This window comes from Onychostruthus taczanowskii, unplaced genomic scaffold (assembly GCF_017590055.1).
Source record: "Onychostruthus taczanowskii isolate IOZ18803 unplaced genomic scaffold, ASM1759005v1 scaffold82, whole genome shotgun sequence".
NCBI classification, from domain to species: domain Eukaryota; kingdom Metazoa; phylum Chordata; class Aves; order Passeriformes; family Passeridae; genus Onychostruthus; species Onychostruthus taczanowskii.
The window spans coordinates 3,521,715-3,549,059 of NW_024506112.1; the positions used below are offsets into that span (position 1 = coordinate 3,521,715).

At 40.8% G+C, this 27,345-nt stretch overlaps 1 protein-coding gene across 1 annotated transcript; it reads left to right on the forward strand.

Moving 5' to 3' along the window:
- The first annotated feature begins 4 nt into the window (after positions 1-4).
- Positions 5-26,260, forward strand: METAP1 (methionyl aminopeptidase 1). The gene is made up of 11 exons (XM_041424510.1): positions 5-163; positions 10,562-10,613; positions 12,517-12,629; positions 13,984-14,044; positions 15,204-15,295; positions 16,014-16,097; positions 17,674-17,812; positions 19,983-20,114; positions 22,551-22,694; positions 24,817-24,882; positions 25,052-26,260. Exons 1-11 carry the CDS (start codon positions 44-46, stop codon positions 25,210-25,212), a joined length of 1,164 nt encoding a protein of 387 aa, XP_041280444.1. The 5' UTR covers positions 5-43; the 3' UTR covers positions 25,213-26,260.
- The last annotated feature ends 1,085 nt before the right edge of the window (positions 26,261-27,345 follow it).

Consider the following 27,345-nt stretch of genomic DNA (forward strand, 5'->3'; position numbering starts at 1 on the left):
GCAGCTCCGGGCGGCGGCTCCTCCCCCGTGGCCGCCCGGCAGCATGGCGGCGGCGGTGGAGACCCGCAGAGTCTGCGAGACCGCCGGCTGCAGCAGCGAGGCCAAGCTGCAGTGCCCCACCTGCCTCAAGCTGGGCATCCAGGGCTCCTACTTCTGCTCGCAGGTGAGGTTCCCCGCGGCCCAGCCCCTCGCTCGGCGCTCCGGGCGTGCGGCGGGCGCAGGATCCAGCTCCCCGCGCCGGCTCCCGGCCGCCCGGGCCCGGCCCGGCGTGCCCGGCTCTGCCTCTGTGCCCGCCCGCTCCCGCCCAGCCTGGGCCAGCAGCGCCCGGCAGGGATCCCGCACGAAGTTCGCCCTCGGTTCCTCGGCTGTTTGAGCCGGGGGAGCCGGGCTGGCGGCCCCCGGCCGGGCGGGAGCCCCGTTTCTCCTCGTGGCCGCGGGCGATGCGGGACCTCGGCGGCACTAAAGCGCAGCCGGAGCGCCCGTGAGAGGGTGCACGGATGTTCCGCTGCCTGAAGGTGTGGGTGGTCCGTGTGCTCCCCTTAAAAATAAAGGCTTAGTGGGACAAAGTAAGGACGTGCTCATCAAATTCCAGCGGCTGCGTTTCCCTGCCGGCGTCAGCTCTGGAGTTGCTCGGCTTTGATAGACACCAGGAAACTTGTTGCTCTGAAAACAGATTTTCTTTAAGTTATGAGTTTCTGTAAAAACTATTTGATACTCTTCCTTTTTTGTATTATTCCCTTTTTGTTCCTATTTTATTTTTCCACTATGTCCTTTGGTGTTGTGCTCTGAGGGTGCCAAACAGGAAGGTTCAGGTTAGGCCACATGTCATAGAGCAGTCAGCTCCCGGGGGAAATGTGAGAATTGAACGTGTTCTATGGGCCGCAGTGGCAACAGAGCGTGGTCCTTCAATAGAAAGAACTGTCTGATGAGTGTTTTTTGTTTGTGGGGTTTGTTTTGGTTTTGTTTGGTTTTTTTTAATTAACTTTCAAATGTGCACTGAAGTACATAGCCTAACCCTTTGAACTTTTTGTATGTGTAATTCTATCAAAATCAGTGAGGATGTATGTGTTTAGTTCAGACATTAACACTGGCTTTCCTTGTCACAATTATAACTCAGAGTAAAGTCGTTGAACTTTTGTAGTTAAACATAACAAAATAATTCAGTCACATCAGCTAGATTAATTTATTAATTGGGAAGAATTTTTTTCCGAGTCAGGATGTAAGCTGATAGTTATGGTTTGCATAGGACTAGGGGAAAATTTCTCACGTGCTTGTGACACACTTGCTGCACAGCTTCTGGTACTTTCCCCTGAAATCTCCGTGCCCTGTGCTGGAAGTCGATGCCAAATTAGAGTGACTGTAGCTGAGAATTGTTCTGACAATTCTGTATCTCTAGTTCCCACATGGTGCTTGTGGTTAACTTCTAGGATTTGCTCTAGGTTTTACTGCGTGTTTTGACATGCCTGATACAAAACTCATCATAAATGCATCATTGGTATATTCAAATATTGGTTGGTGATGACAAAACCATTTGTTGGGAGAACGAACAGGCCAATGTGCAGAGTTCCAGTTACATCTTCACTCCCCTCCTTCCCATCTCTAACTCATCTAATTCCATATGGGATGCAGAGATTCTTGTTTTCTATATACTGAGTTTTAATTATTTGGAAATATCTGCTGCTGTTGTTAGGAAAAAGGGGAATTACTGGAAATACTTCTTGGCTTGTTAAAGTAGGCTGCTGGATAACTGACTACATGCTTGTAAATCTGTCCTGCCTAGAAGATTAAGTACTGAACTGGGAATCCCAGTCATCCCATTTCTGAGTGACTTGAGGCGTGTTGTGCCTTGCTGTGCCAATCAGGAATGTGGGTAAGCACACTGAAGGTGCTTTGGAGGTTTTGTGGCAAGGTGTTGCAGAGAAGGACGTGAGTGACAGCCTGTTGTAAAGATGTGCAAGAAATGTCATGTACAGAGAGAAGAGTCCCCGTGTTCCTCCTGTAGCAAAGACCCTTAGCCCCCCTTAGTACCCTGAGTGGGGCCCAGCATGGAACTTTCCCAAGGCTCCAGCTCTCCTCGTCACCTGGTGCTATGGAGGAGACTGGCTGTCCCCTGGTGTGTGCCATGGAGGAGACTGGCTGTCCCCTGGTGTGTGCCATGGAGGAGACTGGCTGTCCCCTGGTGTGTGCCATGGAGGAGACTGGCTGTCACCTGGTGTGTGCCATGGAGAGACTGGCTGTCCCCTGGTGTGTGCCATGGAGGAGACTGGCTGCTGTCTTGCCCCAGTGTCTGGCTGGCACAGTCAGGGGGGTAGGTGAGCTGCTGCTGACAACCTGGCTGCCTCTTCAAATAAGCACATGGCCGATGAAGGATTATTATTTTCTCTGAACTTCCAGCAAGTTTCAGCTGACAGCAGTGCGCTGGTTAGCATGGGTGAAACTTTTCTGGAGTTCTCTCTTTGTTGATTTTCTTTCCATTCTGGTCTTACATGCATAAATAACTCCTAGATAAGCTAGTGAGTGGACCTAGGATGTTATTCCACCTCACAGCACAGCCTGTCTTGTAGCTGCTCCCTCCCTCTAAGGATGCAGGCTTCTACCCTTTGCCTTAGGCTGTCCCTGATTCCTTGGTGAGCAACTTCTGAGGTCTTCAGAGTTTACTTTTAAATGGAGGAAAAGCAGTTGCATTAATTGTTTGGGGTTGTTTTGCTGGTTTAGCACTGCAGGGCTATGAAACACTTCAGGAGTGTGCTGCTGAAGAGCAGCCTTGCCCACTGTGGCCCAGTTTAGCCCAGCTATAAAGTCAGCCTGTCCTTATGGAATGCACTGGTGTTGGGCAGGTGTGTGGGTGCTTCCTTTGGGCTGAGGATGGATTGGGAGCCACAAGCTATCTGGCATCTCCTTGACAGGTAAAAGCATCTGTATGGGCATGGACACCTGGTAATTAATCTGCTTGGAAGCCTACAATGACTTTTTCATACAGCCAAAACTCCAATCAGAGCTAAAACCAAATTTGTAGGAATTTATTTTCTCTAGTGCTAAGATTAAACAACAGAAAATTGTGAACTGCTGTAGGATGGAACCATGTGAAGCCATGTGTTTGGATTATAAGTTACTAACATTTGCTAAGAAAAAATTGATATAGGACTGAAAGGTATAGGAGGTAAGTATAGGGCTGAGAATCCCAGTGTAGTGTGGAGATTGATTAAAAATTATTTTTCATGACTGCACATAGAGAATTGAAGTGAACTTTCCAAGTAGATTGCATCAAGACAATGATTTCCCTGGTGGATTTATCATTTGTGTTTCTCCTTTCTGGGAGAAAGGGTGTTATTCTGGTCACTTATTTTTTTCTCTTTCTCTGTATCTAAACGTATGCCTCAGCAACATGCCTGAAAGTGCTTAGGCTGGAGTAATTTTACATTCTCTGGGATTTCTTCGAGCCAACACTGTTTCCTCTCTGGCTGTTGGGCACCTTGGAAACTGGGTACAGTTGCTAAAAAATTGTTGTGCTTGTGGATCACGGATGGAGCAGGGCCTTGTGGCCAGGTTCTGGCCTAGCAGGGAGGTTTTGAACTGGTCATGGAGACAAGGTAAAAATGGCTTTTAGCAGCAGAGAAGCTCTTGAGGTGGTGTGTTGAATCCTGGGTTTTTTTTTCCCCTTTCTCTTCAAGCTGTAACAAGAGGAACTGTTCTTTTGAGGGATGCTGTCTGCTGTTAACCCTTAGTAATATTTTAGGCTAGTAAATCAAGTACTGTCACTACCAGCTGCCTTTTTTCACCATCTTGGTTTCTTTTATTTAGGGACTTATTGCACTGTTGTTTGTGTTTATCATCTTATGGTGAGGTACAGTAATTCAGTCTATCTTCTGAATGTGGAAATCACACAGATGTCCAGCATCACATCTCAGGTGTAGAGTTTCTCTTGCTAAGATGAGTTTGTTATTGTGAAATCTGCCTTACAGATACAGTCACTTGCATGTACATTGTGTGTAGTATACATAAGGAGTTCGTGTTTAAATAGACACTTTGCATTTCTTTTATGTCTTCTACAAGTGGCTGAAGGATAAAGAAGGGGAGAGTAGTGACTGTTCTTGAGAACTCCAGTTACCATTTTTATACGAGCCTTCTAATTGTGAATGGATGACTTATTGGTGATTTTGTGTTGCTTTCGTGAAAAACTTCCTCTTTCGTACTACTTGTATAAGTGTCTTGGACAAAACATAATAGGTTTACTGTGGTGTGGACTAGATGCTGGTACAGGGCCATTTCTCCAGCCAAATTCAGAAATATCTACTTGTAGACACGTTCTGGAAACACTCTCTTACTCTGAAGTCAGTGGCCTTTGCCATTTTTGTTTCTCTGAGAGCTGGTGGCCATGGGTTGTATGCTAATAGTAGTCATAACTTACTCAAGGAGAAGTGTTGCCCCTTCCTGTTTTGTGTAACCTTGTGTTGTCACAAGGTGTATGAAGTGGTCTGGTTCTGGAGTCAGAAGTGAGGACTGGGGTTATCTGGTGACTGCCACGTGTGTTTTAGGTGTTTGAAGGGGTACCAGTTTCTCTGAAATGTACAGTCAGGGCCAGTGTCTCTCTTGCACTGGAAGGTGCCTCCCAATGTCTCGTGATGCCTTTTGATATCTGAGGTGGGGTTATGACTTGTTCAGGAAAGAAATACTGCTACATTCTCTCAGTGAGTTTATATACAATTTACTGCATTCTGGAAGGCACATTTTTTCACTGACACTCAGCTCTGGGCCCTTGACAGCTTTGGATGCTCAAGGTGACAGTAATTTGTGAAAAATTTGGGACCTGAAGAGAAGATTGTTGTCCCATCTGCTGCTTTGCTGTTTTCCTTTTACTGTCAGTGTGCTGGGGATGGGGAGCAGGGAGCAATAGACCTGGATGAAACTATTTTTTGTCCTCTTTCACATCAGCCCATAGGACATCAGTGCAGTATTTCATCCTTGGTTCACTGTTCTTTGTGCCTGAAATAGGCTGAAACCAGCTGCTTGGATCCAGCTGCAGCACATAGGAGTTTTCTCAGGCATAAATGGCACTCAGCTGATACCATCTTCTAGAAAATCAGATTTCTTTTATCAGGAAGCTGACATTCTCAATGGCCTATAAATCACCATGAATACCTGTGTCTGAGGTAAGCACCTGATTGTTGGTGAGATAGGAAGGCTGAGCCTTCATGATTTTCTGAAAGTAAAACTTCAGACTCCTGTAGGCAGACTTGCTGAGCTAGTGTTCCATGTACTGACAGGATAGTCCAGTTGGAATTCCTCTGGTCCATTGTTCCTTCACTACACTCAAAAATCAGTTGTATGTTTCTGTAAATCTGAAGAGCTGCAAAATGCAGTCCCTTCCTCAAAGGAAGGGCTTGGTCATGAGGGACCCAGGAGTCTCAGAGTAAGATGAGGTCTTAGATGAAGGACAAAGTCAATCAACCCTGCTGTTACCAAGGTTCTGGATGTAGGTGCTTGGAGTTGAAAACATATTCTGAAAACACATGTCCAACTCTTCTGAAAAACTGACTATTCATGTGTTCTGCTTAGACTGCTTTGGGAATTTTGTACAGAGCTTTTCAGACTGCAGGCTGCCTCTGTGGGCTTGTACTGCTCTAGAAGGATTTCAGCATGCTAAAAAGAGTCAACTGTTTCATTTAACATCAAATGGATTAACACCTCAACATACTTGTACTTACGGGTAAAATATGAGTTAATCTGTGCTGTATTTAATATGTATATATAATTGATAGCCTGGTATTAAACTAAATGCTGTACTTCAGAGTGGTTTTTTTTTTGTCTTCTGTTTTGCATACCTTTAAGGTATTTGGTTAAAAATGAGTTCTCATTATGCAAAATGACATGGTCTCAGGTTAAGCCCCAGACAGTTTTACATTCTGAAGGACATTTGTAAATTCTGTTAAAAAGATTGCTCAGAATATTTTTAGCTACAGTGTGCTGCTTGGCACTTGCAGTTTGTCCATTTCAGTTCAGGATATAATGACATGCAAAGAGACAGTCTGTCCTCATAGTCTTGATTCTGACTATATTTTTTAAAATTTTCTGTAAAGTAGATATTTTTTGAAATTCATTGCAGTGGCTCTAAATGAGGACCATAGAGGATGGAGGAAGGGGTAATTCTGTGGAAGTTGGACACAAGTTGGAGTGCTGACAGAGGGCTTGCCAGAGCTAACTTGAAATGAGCCTTTCCCATGCAAAGGCCGTTCAGAAACACGTCAGCATGTCTTGGATTCTGTGCTGTGGTGCCTGCATAGCTTCCTGGGCTTGGCTGTCATAGAGTGGCCTGGCTTGGAACAGACTTTAAAGACTATCCAGTTCCAATCCTCTGCCACGGCCAGGGACACCTTCCACTAGACCAGGTTGTTCAGAGCCCCATCCATCCTGGTTGTGAATACATCCAGGGATGGGGCATCCATGTCTCTGGGTAGCTGATTTAGATCTGGTTTGTTATATCTGTGCTATACAGAGGTTTGTAGTGTAGTAATATCCTAATCTTGATTAAGCATCCTTTTTTCCTGTGGAATTTGCAGTTGGCTGTACTTTTCTACCTCTTAATCGGATTGTATGCATACATGAACTGAATGAATAAGAAGCTTTCTGTTATTATTGTAAAGATGACAATAAGCATAGCAGATTTTTTTTCCTAATTACTTCACTAACTATTTTAAAGGGCTTTGTTCTTTCAATGGTTGATTAAAAAAAACTCTTGAGGTATTTGGTAGTGATCCGTGTGTTCATAGTGAAAATGCACCTACTATAAAACAAATGCTGCTATGCCACATGATTCTCTTGATATTGGACAAGTCCTTAAGGTAAATATCATTTTCAGAAATAACACAGCTTCCACAAGGGCATCCAATAGGAATCTTTTCAAATGGTAATGCTGGTTGTGCCTTTGGTTACCTTTCGATATATTCTGATGAACACTGGGTTGAATCTGTCTCTAAACACAAAACCAGTGGGATTGGCTTAAGAATGTCCTGAAGCTAGAAATGTTGGTGAAGGTTTCAGTATGTTGGCAGCCTCTGTTATATTTTTCTTACCGATAGAATAGTTGTATTCTATTGCTCTAAACAAGTCAAGGATTGCTCTAAAACAAGTCAAGGATTACCCTACCCCTCTGCTTTTTTTTCTCATATATTTGACCTCTCTTCTTGTACAGTCTTCTTCAGTGTTTCCATGTCTGTCTTGATTGCAAGGTGTAAAAGTCATGTGCAATAAAAAAGAAACACGCTTTAGGTGAGAAGGGTGGGGTTATTAGTATCAGGCATGTTAATGGATTATGTAGTGCTTGAAATGAAACCTAGGAAGCCTTCCAAGGAACTTGAAGCCAAATTCATATTGTTCGTGTGTATTTTCCCCTTGAAGCTATTTAATGTTTTAAAATATAGCTGTGCAGTGTTACATGTTCCTTTTTTCACTGTATCTGAAGAAAACCCCCACCTTTATTGTCTTCACTTCAATATTAAAAGTCACCCTGGAATTTTTTTCCCCGGATTTTGTTTATTTAGTCATTGAAAGTTTTCTATCCTGACCTGGGTAGGGCATAGGAGCACAGAGGAATTGTTAAGAGACAGGAATGGTAATAGCCAGATTGAAGTAGATGTGTCAGTAGAAAGCTCAGTGAAAAGCATAATTTTCTCCAGAAAATACTCCAAAAAGTGGTCCAGATGGAGAGAAAGAGTAGGTTTCTTCCTTAGCTTGTTGGGAAGTCTGCAGTATAGAGGGTGAGGGTGTTTGCAATGTGCAGTGGTACTTTGGGAGTGCTTTGTTGCCAGAGCTCTGATTCTCCACCCTGTGAGATGACAGCTGCCGTATTTTTATGTGGAAGTGCCAAGGCAGAGCTCTGCAGTCATGTGCAATGTGGTGCTTGTGCAGTAGGTTGTTGAACATAAATAATTTGTATGTACCCGGTCAGTCCAGTGCTCGCAGGAAGCGTGTGACTGATCCTACACAAAATAGATGTGCTGTAGGTGGATGTGCAGCATGTCCTCTGAGTGCCTTCCAGAAGTGTCAGACCAAGGCAGAGAGATTGATGGAATGTTCAGTGCTCTTGTGACAGCCCCTGCTCACCAAAATGCTTCGATGCACTGTGCGTGCCTGTTGCAGCTGATGGATGCGCACATGGTGCGGGTGTCTGGTTGTCCCGGGCTACAGCAGCTTTGGAGCTGAGCCCCAGGAGTTCTGGCAGAGCTACTGCTCTTCTGGAGATAAGAGGACAAGTAAAATCTGGGAAGCATGTTTGGGAGAACTTAGGCACATGGCAGCATTATGCAGAATCATCTTAGGTTGTGCGCAGCTGTAGGAAATGAGAAGCTAAAATGGAGCCTCTCGAGTTATGCTACTGTCCCTGGTGCTGTGTTTGCCTGTTTTTTGATGGTTAGGGGCCAGGAGAGAGGAAAGGCTGTTGGTGTAGGACAAAGCAAGGGCATTGGAGAACATCACCCAAAATTTCATAGGAAGCAGAGAATGAACTACAATCAGTAATTACCACAGCTGATGTATGTCTTCCTTCCCCTAATACTCCTTTATATTCAAAAAAGTGGATTCTAGGCTTGCAGACTTGGTAGCTGCTCTAAGTCCTTAGCTGCTTAGTCCTTCTTTTATGCTTCAGAACAAAGACCTCGTGTTTGAAAGGGGATTAAAACTTTACTGGTTCTTCCAATGTCCTTGAAATAGCATCTTTAGATTTTTTTTTAATTTTCTTTTCCCTAAAGCAGGCCTCAGTTAAAACCTGTTCCTTCTCTCCCAGCTCCCAGCAGAGAACAGTGCAGTGCAAAGGTCTGTGTGTGCAGTGGGTTATGTAAGTGTGACAGTAAACTTGGGCTGCTGTGGGAAGTGACGCTCTCTCCGGTCGTCCTGTAAGTGTTGGTTTCAGAGCTCCTGGCAGTGCGGTCACTCTTGGTGCGTGGGGCAGCACAACACAGCGAGCAGCTGGTTCTGGTCATGAGAGCAACAGCACACACACGGCAGGGTCTCTTTGAACATAGGTGTGCTTGTGTACCACTGCACTGTGTGTTTGTGAGTGCATTTTGGTGCTTACTGGTTGCAAGACTAATGAGGGAGGAGGGAGAAGGTGGCTCAACAGGAGCAGGCTGCTCAGAGCGCTCAAGAGCAACCCTGAAGCAAGGGTAGTGTTGTGATAAGGCACGAAATGATGACACAGACACTGCTGCTCTCGAGGGGAACAAAAAAGAAACACCTTTATTTTCTGACCCCAACATTTATAGTTTTCCAAAGGTGACAGTGGATTGGAGGGTGACAGTGCCACCTCTCCAATGCCACTGGACAAACCAAGGGTCCATCAATTCTCTCCACCTCCATGAAAGAATGCAAAACATAAGTTATTTACAGAACTGTGTGTGAGTAAGTTTGTTGAAAGAATGTAAACATCAGAAGGCTTAACAAAGTCTTACAAAATCAGGGCGACAGGGTAGAATGTTACAAGCTGGACTCAGTTTGCAGATGTGTTGTCTTGGACTGGTTGAGTGTTGTATACTTTATGTTGAATCAGTTGTTGGCTCTGGATGGTAGTTTTACAGTGATGATTCAGCATTAGTATTGTTTCTCCTTAAAAAGAAAACCAGTTTGCTTCCTGCCTCTTTGTTCAGAAATTCAGCTGTAATTGTCAATGATTGAAATTAGCAGTTTCTTAATGGATGTTTTGAGTGCACATAGGCATTGATTTAGAATTTCTGCTACAAACCTAAGTAATTTGCTAATTAGCACCTTAAAGGATCACCTTTAATGCTGCCTTCTGCATTTTTTTTACTAAAATTTCTTTTCTTTCACATCTTTTCTTCATCTTAGTCCTTCTTTATTCTCCAGCTGCTGGTCGTTTCCATCTGCCCCTTTGCTGGTTCTTTGTTCATTGCATGAATTGCTCTATTTATGCTTGGGAAGAAGAGGAAAGACCAATCTCCTCCACAGTCACTCTTTTCTTGATTTCCATTTCAACTTTCTCAATTTTTTTTTCAATTTCTTATTTTCACTCAGCAGCCCTCATTTCCGACCTTTAGTCTACTTCATTAGTTCCCCTGTGGTTGTGCTAATTGTCCTCTGTTGCTTTCCTGTGCTGGAGCAGGAGGCAAGAGGGATGCAATTAGCAGGGAGATGTCTCCTTGTAGGAGTCAAGGGAGAACCTTGCTGCTCACTGCAGTGCTGTAAGATCAGGTACAGAGATAGACTCTGCTTCAGCCAACCTGCAGCCACCACAGTGTTTAGTTACTCGTTGAAATGATAAATAGTCAATATATAGGATTATGTCAGTGTATTTCATTGCCATGAGTGTTGTTTGTTTGGCTGTGCTTTTTCTGCCTATTCTGATTCATAAACTTTTGAATGTGATATTTTCTATTGCTAAGACTAGCAGTTACCCGTAGCATTTAGTGCATATTGCTGCAAGGGTTAATAAAAACGGTCTTCCAGTTTTCTTTTAAAATATATTTACTTCTCTGTTTTGTCAGCTTGGCATGTCTGTCCACGTAAATAATGCTTAAAACATGTATTTATACATTTTTGTTTGCAATTCTAGGAATGCTTTAAAGGAAGCTGGGCCACTCACAAGTTATTACACAAGAAAGCAAGTAAGTACATTACTTTTTAAAATGCATTTTCATATTTCTTTGAATTTGTTTTGTCCTGTGCAGTGAGCTATAGGTAGTCTTGCTTGAGCTGGAGATTGGACCAGATGACCTCCAGATGTCCCTTCCAACCTCAACTGCTCTGTGCTTCTCTGCCTAGGAGTGGTAGTGGGGTTTTTTCCAAGATACCTTGCACTGGGTGATGCATATCTGAAATTTTGTCCAGTTCTCTAAGAATCTAAAGTGCTGTGTAAAATTTTAGAGGCAAAGGTTCACAGAAGTGTTTGTTTCTCTTCACTTTTCTATTTGCATGAATTACTGCTTGAGCTACATTGCCAGGTATATGAACACAGAAAGAGGGGTGCTGAAATAAAGGGCAAAGAGAATAATAAATCAGTATTGTATGGCAGTGTTCCTTCATAGCATTTTGATGTCTAATGCAGTCAAAGGCAGTACAGTGGGAAAGGTTCTTGCAAAGTCTTTGTGATTAGACACTTGCAGGAACAAGTGAGTCAGAGTGCAGCTGTTCTGTACATTTTTGGGAAAAAAGGGAGAATGCTTGTGTTCATGGTGCAGCCACTGAGGGAGGATGTATCATAGCTAGGATTTTGCTGAGTTCAGTTCAGGGTAGTAAGAGTATCTGTGTGCCCTAGTGACAGCTGGTAGCTCTGGTACAGAAATACTGTGAGATTGGTAGATTCTACCTTATCCTCAAATAATTTACCTCTTTTCCTAAAACCCAATAAGGCTTCTTTTTCTATGATAAATGTTGAATGGTAAATAGGTTGGAGTAGTACAGATAATTACAAATGTTTTCCTTCTTTCTGCCTTCCCAGTGTAGGGATCTAATAGTTCACACTTGCATTCTGCATCCTATTAATTTGTGTAAATATGAACAGCTTTGGACTTTTAAATTGTTACTTCTCAGTTTCATCTGAACTGAATGCCATTTGAGCAGATGGCTCATATGTCAGCCACAGAGGCTCTGAGGAATTGACATTAGGGCTTGCAATGGCAGAACTTTTGCTACCTCTTCATCCTTCTGAGATGTAAAAAGAGAAAACAAACAAGTTTTCCACTTATGAGTTAAAGATTAATGTTACTGTGCTCTTTCTTAACCCTTGCCTTCTCTTTCTGAGTAAGTACTTCTCCTTTTGGTATTGCTCAGGATCTGCATGTTTCAATCCTTGATGTAAACACCTTCAATTTGCCCTCACAGGAATGTGTTATTTGTGAATGAAGTCAGTCATTGGACCATGTCAGACATGAATTTCACAAGGTTCAGAGAGCTGGGAAGCTCCAGCAGTTTGGGACCATCTCCTAAGGTGTGAGCACTGCTTATCCTGAACTGCAGAAGTATCAGGACACTGCTGCAGAGTAGCACTCTCTCCATCAGCTCTGGAGGGGTAGCAGCCTCCTGTGTTGAGGCTGACAGTAGGATGGCCTCCCTTCCACCTTTGCATGGTCTCCTTCCCACCTCAGATCATTTTGGTCACTGGGTGCTAAAGGAGATCACAAGGACGTTCCCCTGCAGTGCAAGGGTGTTAATTGAAGGGATCCTGAGTGCCTCTGTAGAAACAGGCTTTTTTCCCAGGAATGAAAACAAGCGCTGTGTTATAAAACTACAAATGAAGAACAACTTAATTACTACACTTCCTTTGTGCATTCAGTCCTGACATTCCCCAGTTTGCTATTGAATAGGGTGGGAAGAATATGAATTTGGAATGGACAATACAAAATGATAATTGCTACTTACACTTTCATATATCAGTATCTGAAATTCCAGAAGGAGTCAGGTCTAGACTTACACACTTGTAAGTCACTTTCTAGCCCCCACAGTCCTCATTCTTAGTAGGACAGATTTTGCTGCTGCAACTTTTTTTCCCCCTTTTTCTTGTCTTTTCAGAAGATGAAAAAGCTAAGCGTGAAGTTTCCTCCTGGAGCCTGGAAGGCGATGTTAACACAAATCCCTGGTCTGGTTATCGATACACTGGGAAGCTCCGGCCACACTATCCGCTGGTAAGCAAGAGGTGCCACTCCACTCCAGCACTGCTACATTCTGTAGCAGCTAATGCACCACTCCTGACCTGATGACCTCCCACAGTTTTGCAGAGAGAAAAGAGCTTCTTGATCTGAACTCAGTGGCAAGGACATGCATGGCTGTCCTTATCGTGGTTCATTTTAGTTTGACTTGTTCTATCTTCTGGTATATTTATAATTAAGGGAGTGCCTGTGAGCATCAGTAACAGACTTATACCTTTGGATGTACACTGTGACATTTATTCTGCAAAAAAGCTACTGCTAGTTCAGATGCTGTCTCCCTGCTGTTTTTTGTCCTCACCCATTATGGAGCAGTCTGTTTCTAAATGTTCAGGTGAATTCATTTAGAATTTAAATAAATTATTTTATATTATATTATGTAAATGGTTTAAAATAACCTGGTGAGTGAACTGGTGAATAGCTGAAAGAACAGAGGTTACAGTATCTCGTGCACTGGAATGGTGAAGAACAGCAGAGGTCAGTAAGATCTTTGGTTGTGAAAGGTGGGTTTAGAAGATGATGATATATAACTCTGTGTGTGTATATATATATATATATATATATACACACACACAGACATACAGACATAGATGTATTTTTAAATTGGTACATGTTTGTACATGGAGTAAGCTGAAGCTTTTTTTTACAGCAGTAATGGCATTTTCTTTACATTTGTCTTTTCTAATTGGCCTGTGCTAGAAAAGCTGCCCCAGTGGCATCCTCTCTCTAAGTCTTGTCCATGTTACAGGCTCACTAGAGAACAGATTAGCTGAGCCTGAGCCCATGTGTGTTTGTTAGTGTTGTTGGAGAAAAAGGTGTTTGAGACATTTCACCGGCTAAGTAATTAGTTGTGTAACCTCTGAACATTGTTTTTTTTGTCTTGTGACTGCTGGGAGACTGATGGAAATTAAATTAGAGATTTTGACTAAGGTGGTGATTAGAAGTAGCAGTCTTGCTAAAGACAAGAGGGATGTATTTGGAACCAGTGCACTTGCAGTCTGGAAAGCAGCAGAAAAAAAATGCTCCAATAAGGCATAATACATTGTAAAACCAGTTTGATTCACTTGACAATAAAAATTTGATTTTTACAAAGCTGTACAGTTGGCTATTAAAAGTTGTATAATATGATTGCAATAGAGGGTAACAGCAGAGTGTCTGGGATTGAAACTTGGAACTTTCGGAGTGTTTACATACTTTGCAACTTTTTCTAAATGGACTTGGCCATATTTCACATGAAATATTTAATATTCTATTTAATTTTGCTGTGTGACTGTTTTTGTGACTGTAATAAGTGGTGTTGCAACTTAACCAGTTTTGCCTGTGATTTATTTAGACGCCCACAAGACCTGTGCCAAGTTATATTCAGAGACCGGATTATGCTGATCACCCACTAGGTAACATGAAAAAAATCACAATTATGAGTGTTATGCATGCTCTCTATTTTCCTTTCCATTGAAAAAGTATGAAGGAGATACTGGAGAAGGGAACCTCTTTTATCTGTTCTCACTTTACTACTTCTCCACAGTAACTTACATATTTTTAAAAAAATCACAGTTGCAAATATTTTTTGGGAGTCCAAAGTTTGTAATGGGTTGTCTTTCGAAGGTGTACAGGAAATTAAGAGTGAGTTTATTTGGTTTGGTTTTTTTTTTTTAATCTCAAACATACAAGTCCTAGTTCTGTTGCTAATTTGATAACAAACAGCAATGAGTTGACTGTTGCAGATGAATTCTACCAAACCATTTTCTATGGCATCAGTGTATCTGTTGAAAATGTATTATTTTATAACAAAACCAAGAAAACCTTGCAGTATGCAACCCCCAAAAGAAAACTGGGGTATGAGTTCCAGCTGTTTTTGGACAGAGAGGGAATGCATTCAAAATTACTTTTGATATTTTCCTCTTTTTATACCAGTATTGGGGCTTTGCATTTCCCCAAAAGGCTGCTATAAAGTCTGTTAGCATTATTTTTTAATCTTAAGATATTCCGTAGTTATTTTTTAAAGAGTGTAAATATTAAAACAACACAAAATACTGGATTTTATGGGGTTGCTCATCTTTAAAGCTGAGATTGCACAGAATTTGGTAGGAAGAATTTATGTGTTTTTGTCAGCTGATTATTGCAGTAGTATAACCAGATCTATTCCCAAGCTCATGTAACCCTTTATGAATGTAATTCTCACGAAGTATTTTCTAAGAGCAGCTGAAAAATGCTTCTCTATGAATAAAACAACTTCCTTGTCAACCTGGTATTTAAGGCTGTGTTTTGACTAACTGGACATGATGGTTTTATGCAGTAAATGAATGGGCTTCCTGAGCACATGGGGCATTATGGTATTGTGGAAGGCTTATGAATTCCAATAAATCTGAATAATGATAATAGTACTGTGGCTTGGTGGGTTTCTTTCTTTAGGCTGTGGTGAGAAAGTCTGTACTTCTATTGCCCTTGATAAGCTAAGGAAATTCCTGGATTGGATATGTGTAGTGATCATCATTCTATATAACATGGGTTTTTTCTTTGTTTTTTTTAATACTCTCCCTTTTTTCTTTTCAGGAATGTCTGAATCAGAACAAGCTTTAAAAGGAACCTCTCAAATAAAAATACTGTCATCTGAGGATATAGAAGGGATGCGAGTAGTGTGTAGGGTAAGGGGCTTTTGATTTTTCTTGCAAGGTGCCTTTATAGTCTTTAAAAAAAAACTATAGTGATTTTACCACTTTGTCATACCACATTTGAGAGTACAAACTTTCAAACCACTTTAGAGCACTGAAAAATAGTTTGGGAAGCGTTATATCTTCTGGCTTTTTCTCTTCTTGTGACCCCAATGCCCAGTAAAGTATTTTACAAGCAGAAGTATGACTTTTATCTGTTTCCTGCATTTGTTATTAGTAGTAAGACAATCTGTGCCTGACATGTTGTTTCTGTTAAGAATATGTTTTATAGTGCAGAAATGAGAACTTTTTCCTCTCCTGGAGTTGGTACTAAGTAAAAACTAAAAAGCAAAACAAAGCCCTAAACAACTTTTGAAAAAAAGCTGTTCAATTGTAATCACTTCCTTGTGCATAGAGTCAAACTTTGAAATGCATTTAGGTAGTCTGATTTAAGATGATGGCATTCAAGGAAAATGTGGTCCAAACCTTAACTGGAGTATTCTCAGCCCTCACAGAGGTGGCTGACTACATGACCTGGAGGCATCTCAGTCTTTCTAGAGCCCAACTCCGCTTTTCTGGTGATCTCAGTGTAGCTGTCAAAAAAATGTAGAGAGTAGAAATCTTGTAGAGAGTAGTCCTGGCCTATTTTAAATCAACTTAAATTAAGTCAATAGATCAATTTTAAATCTGTTTTAAATTGCTTCATTTGCAGCTTGCTAGAGAAGTATTGGATGTTGCTGCCATGATGGTGAAACCAGGAGTAACTACTGAAGAAATTGATCATGCTGTCCATTTAGTAAGATCAGTTTATTATTCTTCTGATGTTTATAAGTGTTTTATTCTATCTCTTTATTTTTAAATTATTATTGTGTGGTTTTCTTGGTTTTCTTTGTTGCATGAATTCCATTTCTTTGTGTCAAACTGTTTCCCACTTTGAAACTGGTGGGTAGTGCAGATGGCAGAAATGTGCTACAATGCAATGGTAGGTTCAAAGTGATTTAGGAACTCCTGGGCCTCTCTGTATCAGTTGCTTCCATATTTCTGGCTTCAGATTTTTTCTAAGTTTCTTCTTTTGCTTTCTCACTTTTCTTTCTTCTAAACCCTTTTTGCTCCACAGATACCATTATATAAAGAACAACATTTGTAGGCCATGGACTTCTTGTACTCTGTGGTTGGCTAGGACATGTAGAGGAGAAACAAATTATTTATGATTGGGAATCAGAACTGAGGTGCCTCAGAGGGAACTGAAACAAGATGTTTGATGCAGTCTGACAAAATAAAGCTGCAGTCCAGTGAAGTGTTTAAAAAACCTGTTCAAGAATGCTTCCTGCCTTAACTTTCCATAGATATTGTGTAATTTTTTTGCTTTGCTGTCTTCTCTATGAATCATGTAATCTGGTACTTGAGGCTGCATCTGTGCATTGTGGGAAAGGAAACAGTTTTGGTATAGTTAAGTTTGTTAGAGAGCTTTCTTTTTATCTGCATCTGCAGCTGTTGAACCAAGATTGTCTGCTTTCTGGAGACTTCTGTTGAACTGCACTGAACAGTTCAAAACTGTTAAACTACTACATTAAACACCAAACTACTTGCTTAGGCATAATGTGTAGTATGAACAACTAGTAGGTAACATGGAGTTACCCCTCCTCAAGAGTTCATGGAAACTTTGGCAAGTTGTTGATACTGACTGATACCCCTAATTGATATCTTGCAGTTTCAAAAACAGTATTATTTTTTGAAAAATAATAAAATGAAATATATTATATAATATAATAGATCTAATATATTATATAATATTAATAATATATAATAATACTATATAATATAAAATAATTTAAAAGGTAACACAATAGGTTTTTTCTGGTACTTTGCTCAGTATGTCACAAAGTATGTGTATGTCTGTATGTGTAAGTATATATGAAATGTGTCAGTTTTGCAAAAATACAGAAAGGTTATTGCATTTCAAGGGAAGCAGCTTAAGGTTTTAATGCTGGGGGGAAAATAGTGCTAAATATTATTTTGTTTAGCTTGTGTGTCTTGCAGAAATCTTGGACTGGGCTCTTAAAAGTGGTAATTGAAAATGACTTTTAAGACTGAGTAAATATTGCCATGTATTGTTTCAAACCTGAATATCTCAGCATTCACAGTCAAACATGAAAATGAGTAGAAACAAAATTAAAGTAGCTTTAATTTCTTCCTGGTAAAAAATGCAAGATGTAACAAAAACATTGCCAAGAAATGATGAAGAATCCTGTTTTTTGGAGTCACTGCTTTTCAGCCTGTCATTCTTATGTACAGCTGTTGCACATATGTTTTTTATGGTGTTTTTTCTTTGTACAAAACTTACCAGTGTAAATTGTATTTTCTCTATTTAGGCTTGTATTGCAAGGAATTGTTATCCTTCCCCTTTGAATTATTATAATTTCCCCAAGTCGTGTTGTACATCAGTGAATGAAGTGATCTGTCATGGAATTCCTGACAGGAGGCCATTGCAGGAGGGAGATATTGTTAATGGTAAGTGCTGTGAAAATTAACCTTCAGCATTTTTACTTTGTGTGCACTTAAACCATGCAGTAAGGTGAGGTTTCAGAAGCAGGCAACATCATTAGAATAGCTTCTTAAGAGGGGCTTTTGTTCTTATTGACCAGTTAGCTTGTTCTCATTTACCTCTGCTCTTTACATACTTTAATTAATGTATTTCTTTAATAAAATAATTTCAAAAGTTCAGTCCACTTTAAGAGCTTTATAGTTCTTCTACTCTGATCTGTGCATTAGTATAGTGCCTGAGTATTCCACTCGTGGGCTAGATTCCACTTGTTCCAGACTGTGTATATATAGTGAATAGAGTGTATATTGAATTATTCAACTGGATTAGTTCCGTGTGAATTCTTGATTAGATGGCTCTAGATTCTTACAATTTTGCTATTGTAAGAATTGTACAATTTGCACACAGCTCAGTGCTGTGGGTACCAGCCTTTTCAGTACAAGTCTCTGCTGCCCCATTTAGGTAGGGTGTGGTCTGGTTGAAAGCTCTGAACTTGTAGGGTACATGTAACAATGTATGCCAAAGCTTCTTTATCTTGCTTTAATTTCAAAGATGATGCCTTTGTGCAGCTCTTTATTGTTGCCAGCTCTTCTGGCATTGCTGGAGTCCAGCCTAATCATAGAATCATGGTTTGGGTTGAAAGGGACCTTAAAGATCATTTGGCTTCAACCCTTGTGCTGTCTCAGGGATGCTTTCAGTATAAACTGGGTTGCTCAAAGCCCCATCCAGCCTGACCTGGAACATTTCCAGGGATGGAGCATCTACAATTTCTCTGGGCAACCTGTTCCAGTGCTTCACTACTCTCACTGAAAGAATTTTCGTTTAGTATCTAATCTAAACCTACTGTCTTTCAGTTTGAATTCATTCCTCCTTGTCCTGTCCCTACATGCTCTTGTAAAAGTTACTCTCCATCTTTCTTCTTGGCTCCCTTCAGGTGCTGGAAAAGCCACAAATTAAGTCACCCCAAAGCCTTTTCCAGGCTGAACAATCTGAATTCTCTCAGCTTTTTCTAATTCAAGAGGTACTCCAGCCTTCTAATCAACATGGTTGCCTTCATCTACACGGTGCCTTCCCTCTCTGCTATTTGCATGCAAAGGCTGTACCTCACCCTAGAGAACACTTCTGGAAGAGGCTTTGGTCATACCTTTGTCCACATTCCTGCACTTGATCGAGCTTGGAGCCTTCTGCTTTGTTGTGATGAGAAAGAACTGGGCTTCTTTCTGTAAAGTAGAAGCTCAAAAGCCTCTTGAAAAGGAAGACGAAAACAGTTTACAAGGAGGGATAGAAAAGGTACCTTGGAGGGCATGTACCCAATGAACGACTAAAAGGAATTGTCCATTTTTTATTTTGTTTAAAACTTTTTAGCCTGGAAGCCATGCCAAAGTCCAAAACAGTTTTTTTTTTAATCACAGGAACATGTAATCCAGAGGGTACTAGCAAGGGATGTCTAGTTGTTGACACCAAAGTCTGTTTTCCCACATCTTCCTATCAAGATCGTATTGGTCTCTCTCAGCAGCTCATGTATGATATTCCTAAAGCATTATTGATCACTACAGTTCCCTTCATGACTGTTTACCTGTGAGAGGATTTGGGTGTGGGTTTCTTCATGAATAGAAGAGCAATAACTTTTCTAGAGGGTTTGGTGATCTAGCAGATATTAGACCTACCAGATGACCAACAAAGACTTAGAATCAAGAGTTCCCGTTCTGACATAGCAAGACAACTTGATATGCAAAACAATGATTACATATCTTTTAAAATTTAATTTCTCCCTAAAAGTGCTGGAATTAATTCTAAGAAAGTACTGCAACCAGGTAAATCCCCATAGAGCAAAGAGCTTCTCTTTCCCATTTTTATATTTAAAAAACCAGTGCTAGCTTGCTGTGTTGCGTTGTTGGGGGATGTTTTTCCTCCCCCTCCTCCTTTTATTTCATTAAATCAAACTGCTCACCAGTTCAACAGTGACTTATAAATTATTATATAGAATCTATAGGATAAGCTGGAAGAGTTTTCTTCGGGAATTCTTGTGAAGTAGTCACTTCACAATTGGAATCCCCCATTTGTACGTGTTCTCTGACCAGTGGAGCGGCAGCAGGTGAGGAGCAGAGCGCTAATTTCCCTGTCTGCTGTTGTTTGCAGTGGATATCACTGTCTATCGCAATGGCTACCACGGAGATCTGAACGAGACCTTCTATGTCGGGGAGGTGGACGAGGGAGCCAGGAGGCTTGTCCAGACAACCTATGAGTGCCTAATGCAAGCCATCGATGCAGGTGAGTCTCGCCTGCAGCGTGAAGCCTTTGGTTCTCAAACGTGTTCGTTCCTATTGCCGCTGCTCGGGGTGACTTCTGGCGCAGCACGCAGAAGCACTGGTGTGTTGTCACCAGCTGATGATGGGTGCTGTGTAATGCAGTGATGCTTCTGTGAGTGGTGGCTGCAACTTCTTTTTAAATGTGGGCTGATGAGGAAAATGGATTTGATGCTGAGCCGATCTGTGGATTATATTGACATGGAAACATCCTTTTTTTTACCGTTGATGAGTAAGACATCCTTGATCTGAGTAACTTAAGAGAATGCAACAAGTAAATTATGTTTTGGAAATCCCTACTTTTATAATTTGTATGGTGTTGCACAGTGAACTGGTAAGGTAAAACACTGTGTGAGCACCTAAACATGTCTCTTCAGCCCTGCCAAACCTGATGGTTATTTCGTAAAGCTAGTTATGAGCTCTTGATTTTCTTTGGGAGTGTGCCAGAGAAGACAGATCCATATCTTCCAGTACCTAGAGAACTTTAATTATCTTGCTTAGTTAACAGTCAGGGCAGCTGCATCAAGATATATGATGAGATAGAAAGGTAGCTGCATGTTTAACTTCAGAAAACAAAAGTATTTCTTAAGTCCCTGGAAGTACTTGTACCATCTGTATCTTTTATACCCTGCAGCTTCTTAAATTCCCCATTATAATTTAATCACTGCTTGGCACTCTAAAGTGTTATATATAGTAAGTTTAAAGCATATATATATATATATTAATTTATGAAATTTAATGAAAAGTAAATGTAAATGAAAGAAATTAAAATGAACACAATTTGGGTTAATAATTTGGAGATAACTAGTGCAGCTGAAAAGACAAAAATCCATAAGATTGATGTCTTGTGTATCTGTTGTGTGATCGAGAAAATACTGCCAGGTTGAGCTGTGAAGAATAGAGATTTCTTGGTTATGTGGGATTGCTGTTCTGAAATGACCCCTTTGTTTTTCAGAGCTAAACCAGAACAGTGTGTATCTTTGGTCCTCTACTTTTTTATAGCACATGTTACATGTGTTGTCTCTTATCCTTTGTATCCTGGCTTTGATGTAGAAACTGTGACAGAAATTTCCCTGTGTTCATTACAATAAGATTAGAATTCTCACTTTAATAAGATTAGAATTGGTTTTTTACCAATTTTTAGATGCTGTAATGTGTTTTAAAGGGTTTTAGACATTGCATGTGAGTAGGAATTCTGGCAGCAAGTGTCTCAGCTGTTAAAAGGGGGTCACCTCTCCCCTCTTTAAATCCTCTTAATGTCATGTTGTTGGACCAGCAGAGCTCTAGCTGGGAGAGCTGTATGAGAGAGAAGCAGAGAGCTCCTTGCTTCATTGAAATGAGTCGCACGTGCTGTCAGGCCCATACTTCACAGCTATTTAGCACAAACATAACAGATTAATCTCTTCCCCACCATGTCCTTTTTAATTTTTGGAGAAGCATGTATATTCCAGTAGTATAAGTTTTTTGTTATTTTCTGTAAATTCAGCTTCGGGGTTTCAGTTGTAGTCACTTATATTAACAGAGAATTGAACTAAATGGTTGCTTCACATAAAGCTTTAGCTTTATGTGAACTCTGCTTAAGATGCCTCCACAAACCACACATCTGGCTCCTGAAGGAACAGCATGTATTCAGGGAGTTGGGAATAGTCTTGGAAAAGCTTGATATTTTGTTTTAAGGAACTCAAGGTTGTTTTTGGGATGAATGTTCATTAGCTGAATGATGAAACATTGTTGCTTTTATCATGTTATTACTCCCTTGTCCCAAGTGCTCAAAGTGAATTTCTCACAGCATTTTCATGTGTTTCAAACTCTCTAACTTGGTAGGCTTCCTAAAGGGATTGTCAAAAAAGTTAAACCTGAATATGAACATTCTTATTTGCTGAATCTTGTCTAAGACTAGAGATACCCATTTTCCTTTATTTTTTTAAATATCAGTCCTTTGTGTGCATTTTTCACATAGTAGAGGGATAAGTGTATATTAAAATATAGTTCCTACATTAATTGCAAAAAGCACTGCATCCCAGGGTGCATCTCAGGGTGTGAGAACTCACCAAGTACTTTGAAAATTGTTTACTTTTAATTTCAAACTTTAGCATCCTTCTAATGTGAGCAGTTGCATCCATGAAAGGAAAAAAGTAGTATTCTTGTGAAAAAGGCATTTTCTTCTGTCTCTCTTGTGGTTTTTTTTTTGTTTTTTTTTTTTTTAATATGAGATAGTTTCCTCCCTCTCTCAAGTATTGCACTCACAAACATACACTCAGTGGATTAAGTGATCATAGGAAGTTGCATACTGGAACAGATGGACACTCAAGCCATGAGTGTTGCAGAGATGGTGTTTGATGGTTAGTTATGTTGAAGGAAAGCTCTCTAAATTCCTTTCTGTATCTCATTAATTTTGCAGTAAAACCTGGTGTTCGGTACAGAGAACTGGGGAACATAATTCAGAAACACGCTCAAGCAAATGGATTTTCAGTGGTTCGGAGCTACTGCGGGCATGGAATCCACAAACTTTTCCATACAGCTCCCAATGTGCCCCATTATGCCAGTGAGTATTCATTCCCTTTGTGCTATCCTGTACACAAGTGAATTGCAGTCAGTGCACCCAATTTACTTGAGCCATCAAGTGGGCATTTTGGCACTTGAGAAATAATATTTTTTTAACTCTGGCCTGTAGCATACTTTATGAACCTGTGCTTGCATTATCTGCCTGCACTCGTGGTTAGTCTTAGCTCTCGTCAGTACTGGGTAAGTGCTCAAAGATTTTGCCTGAATTCCCAGCTGAGTTCCCTTAGACATTCTTGTCTGACATGAACTGCCAGATGTTTCTCTCCTTAGAAGTTCTATGCCAAACCTTACTGTCATTTACAGATGCAAATAAAAAGCTCTTTGAATAGTATAGATGAGTGTTGTGCCTGAATATGAATCCTGTTTATTTCACTTTTCTTCATTTGAGTGTTGTGATTAGGTATTTCTGGAAACTTCATCCTAGTGTGTGGCAGAGGAGGAATGAACATTCCCCCAGTAGTGGTAGGTTTTGGAAATGTCCATGGTGGCCATAACAGTTTTTCCAGCAAAACTAAGAAACAGAGGTAGAAGATGAAATTTTAAGTGCCAGTGGACAACTAAGGGCAGAGTAAACATTGTGGAGCATTGATGCTTCTCACTTCACACTCACTTCAGCTGTAAAGCTGCCCTGATACAGGACACTTATTTCCTCAGACCTGACAGGTGCCTTCATCTTCCCATCTCCTAATGAGCTTTAACACATGTTATGGTTATAGAATATAGTCTAGCAATTCCTGACTTTCCATGCCATCATTTCCCCAAGTTATTTTTTCTGACAACAGAGAAAATCTGTTAATTGCAGGGTAAAAGGGTATCAATTCCTGGTATGTACATTTTGTTGTGTAAAATGAAGAAAATACGGGTTCTTTGGCAGTGGAAAGCTTTTTATACCCATTAAAATCCAATCCAAGACAAAGGAAATTTCTATCTTTCCTGGCTATTTGGAACCTTGAAATTTTTTTTTATTAGGCAAATATGTCTGTTCCCAGAAGGAAAGATGCTGGGTCTTTTACCTGGTATTTTTAAATAAGAGTCACAGCAAAAGCTAAGTGGAGAGATTTGAGGGACTTAAAGCCTCTTGGAGAAAAAAGAATGCTGCTGCTTATTTCTAGTCTACTATGAAAGGAGTTTGAAAAGCAAAAAGATAATTTTCTAAGAAAAATGTTCTGTTGCTGTTGTGGCAGCTTGATGTCTGAGATTTTTAAAGCCTCTAGGTGATTTAGGCAGTGTAATAAATTAACACAATTAAGGTTAGATAGGGGGATGTAAAATGAATGCAAATTGTCTACAGCAGCAAAGTAGCTTGGAGCTAATGGCTCCTGTGCAGTTCTGGAGTTTGTTCCAGCTCTCAGGCTCAGTTACATCTGAGCTGCACTGTCTGTCCTTCCATGTGAAACAGAACAGAGGAAATGGGCTGTAGCCTTTCTCCAGTCAAACTGCACTCCTGGAGTCATGCTGTCCCTCAGTTCATGTGCCTCCACATAAGCATTTTTGGTGCATTTAACATCAAATAATTCCTGTGTTATTGTCCTGGATGGCTCAAAATGCTCTGCTATTTTATGTTAGCTAATGAACACAGCATTATCACTGACACTGCTATGACCCCATTATCCAGGTAATAAGGAGGCAGTGTGTCTTTCATTAATGGAGTCATGGGATTACTTAACCATTGTCACATTCTGACAATTTATTGGAGCTAATGGCTCAGTGCAAACAAATAAGATTCCAAGCCTTCTCTGAATATCTTAAGTGCTTCTTACTTCTGTTTTTTAATTATGATTTTCCATTATAGAAGTGTGCAGAAATTCCTGTATTATATTTTTTCAGTGTTTTATAGAACTAGAGTTGAAATTCCAGTTGTTGGAGAGAAAGACAGCAATTAATTTTAAGCTGTTTGAGTAAGTATTACAGTGTTGGTGGATGGGGAGAAGGAAAGAGCTAAGGGAAATCTTTATGTGTACATAAAAGGGAGAAGTGAACAGCTCATCTCAGAAGGGCTTCTTTGACTGTACTGTGTTTCTGTTGTATTCTGTCAGGACAAGGATTCGGTCATTTACTAAGATGGTATTCTTTTTCTAACTTGAGTGTTTATTTTATTGCAGAAAACAAGGCAGTTGGAGTCATGAAGCCAGGTCATGTATTTACAATTGAGCCAATGATCTGTGAAGGTGAGCAGTTTCGCACTAGAGTAAAAATGGTTACTCTCGTTTGCTCCTAAGCAGGGATGGAACAGGATGCTGGTTCTGTCCTGTGGAGCTGATAGATTTTTCATTTCTCTTTGGGGGACTGATAGCTGTTATTTAAAAGCTGGCAAGAAGGGATGCTTTCTGTTTCCAGGTGGCTGGCAGGACGAGACCTGGCCCGACGGTTGGACTGCGGTGACGAGGGACGGGAAGCGCTCGGCGCAGTTTGAACACACGCTGCTGGTCACAGACACGGGCTGCGAGATCCTGACCCGCCGCCTGGACAGCACTCGCCCCCACTTCATGACCCAGTGATAGTCCACACTGAGCAGGTGCATCAGAACAAGAAATATATATCTATTTTTTGCCCCTGTACTATGCATTTTTTTAAGAGTACAGAATAGAAAGATTTTGTTTGTTCTTGGTGATTGTAGATAAGAGGAATATCTCGAAGAACCTGACCCAATGTCTGCAAAAGCAGAGAAGAATTTAAAGAATTTCCTGCTTTCCTCCTACCTACAACACTCACGCTGTACTTTCCTTTTTTCTTCAATTATCTCTTTAGCACCTTTCTTCCAATTAGACCCACAATTGCTTCTGTTGCTGCCATGATATTAGCTAGAAAAGCGTGGGTAAGCTTTCCCACTGGGACTTGATATTTTGGGATCCAGGTTTTTTTCACCATTTCAGTGTGACCTGTCACTTTTGGTTTGTGAGAGGCACCTGAGATTTTAAGCATTTCTTATTCCAAAGACTTGCTCTTACTTCTGCAGATTCTATTTTGGGCCTTGTTTGTTTCAGCTTAGAAGGGGGCAGAAGGGAGAAAGACACGCACGTACAAGAACGGGCTACCTTTAATTCTGCCCCCATCTCTCTGCTGGTGGTGATTGCCACTGCGGGTGGCACACTGTGCTAATGGCAGGATTTGTTTCTCTTGCTGGAGATTTGACAGGATGGGAAGTTAACAAAGTCTGTCTTATATGCAACTGCCTGGAATAAGCTGCTTTTTGGCAAAGCAGTACTTGCAGGCAGCCTCCTGTACCAAAAGCTTGGTGAAGCTGATGTATCAGACTTGCCTAGGTAAAGGAATGCAACAAGAACCAAAAAGATCCCATGATTCATGGGATCCCTACGTCTGTTAACTGTGGGGCATTTTTAAAAAGTACATCCACAGTAGCTGTGGGGGATTGGATTTGCAAGACTTACAGTGAAGTATCTCAAAACAAGTCTGAGTGTGTGAAAATGAAACACGTTCAACACTGTATTCATTTTCTTTTGGTAATTTTTAAACGGGTCATTTTCTTCCCCCTTGGTTGAGTGAGTTTCAGGCTTTTGGGAAGTCTTAGGGGGGCAGCTATGAAAACTAATCTTTTTTCCTCAGACAGGGTATAGAGTGGGCAAAGTTGGTATATATACCCCTTTATATTTTGTTAGTGGGTCATGGCAAGCTGAAAATGGTTACGTTAAAGAGTGTGGATTGATTAAGCCTCTTTTTTCTCTACCCTTTTTTTTACCAAGGCCATTTCCCTTCCATCATCTTTAGTGTCTATGCTGAGGGAATTAATTTTTTCTTCTGAATTGTAATGAAACATTTTTCAGACCCCATTGTAGACTTCATCTTACACCACTGTTAACACAAGCCAACACAGACATTAAAAATCATACAATCATGGGCGTAAAATACACCTCTTACAAAATGTCTGGTGAATTTGTTGCCACAGATCCAAGAATAAGAAGTGCTGCATACCCTTGGCTCCCCTTGGCACTGCAGAATTTAGATGGGGGAAAGGGGTTAGTGCTTCACAGAACTGGACTCGTCTACTTCCAAATTTGCCAGAAAACGTCTTCTCTGCCCTGAGTGCCTCAGACCTCTGTTGCTGTATCACTGCAATGTTTTCATTACTTTATTCTTGTTTTAATTATGCAGTAAAGTGACCTGAAGCGATGCACAGAGAGCGCGTGTGCGTGCGTATGCGTGTATGTGTAGAGATTTTTAACAAAACAGCCTGTAGTACTTGAGTGGGGTTACCTGTGCTGAATGAGCTGTGTTGAGGAGATGCCTGTCCTGGAGGTTTGCCCACCATTATCCTTCACTTGAATGGTTACAATGGTCTTGCCTTTTCTATGTGTGTGTGTATGATGCGGGGGGTGGGGGCCTTCATTTTTGGTCTATGAAATAAAAGTTGCAGCTGCTTTTAACAGAAATAACTTTTTTTTTTGTCTTGTAATCCAAACCCAGACATAGAATTATCAATTACACCCAGGTTTGCTTGCAGTAGTGCAAGCCCCACTGGTAGATGCATGCACCCAGATAGAACTCAACCCACACATGTGCCACGTGGATACCTCTTTGTTGTTGCACTGATACAACCAAATTTATACATTTTTAATGCAGGTAATCTGTGACACTATGCATTTCTGCCTGTAAATTGAAATCACAGCGTGGTA

Coding starts and splice junctions, on each gene's coding strand:
- METAP1 (XM_041424510.1), top strand. CDS start 44: ATGGCGGCGGCGGTGGAGACCCGCAGAGTCTGCGAGACCGCCGGCTGC. Junction 14,045..15,203: donor TTATGCTGATCACCCACTAG/GTAACATGAAAA, acceptor TTTTCTTTTCAG/GAATGTCTGAATCAGAACAA. Junction 17,813..19,982: donor GGAGGGAGATATTGTTAATG/GTAAGTGCTGTG, acceptor TGTTGTTTGCAG/TGGATATCACTGTCTATCGC.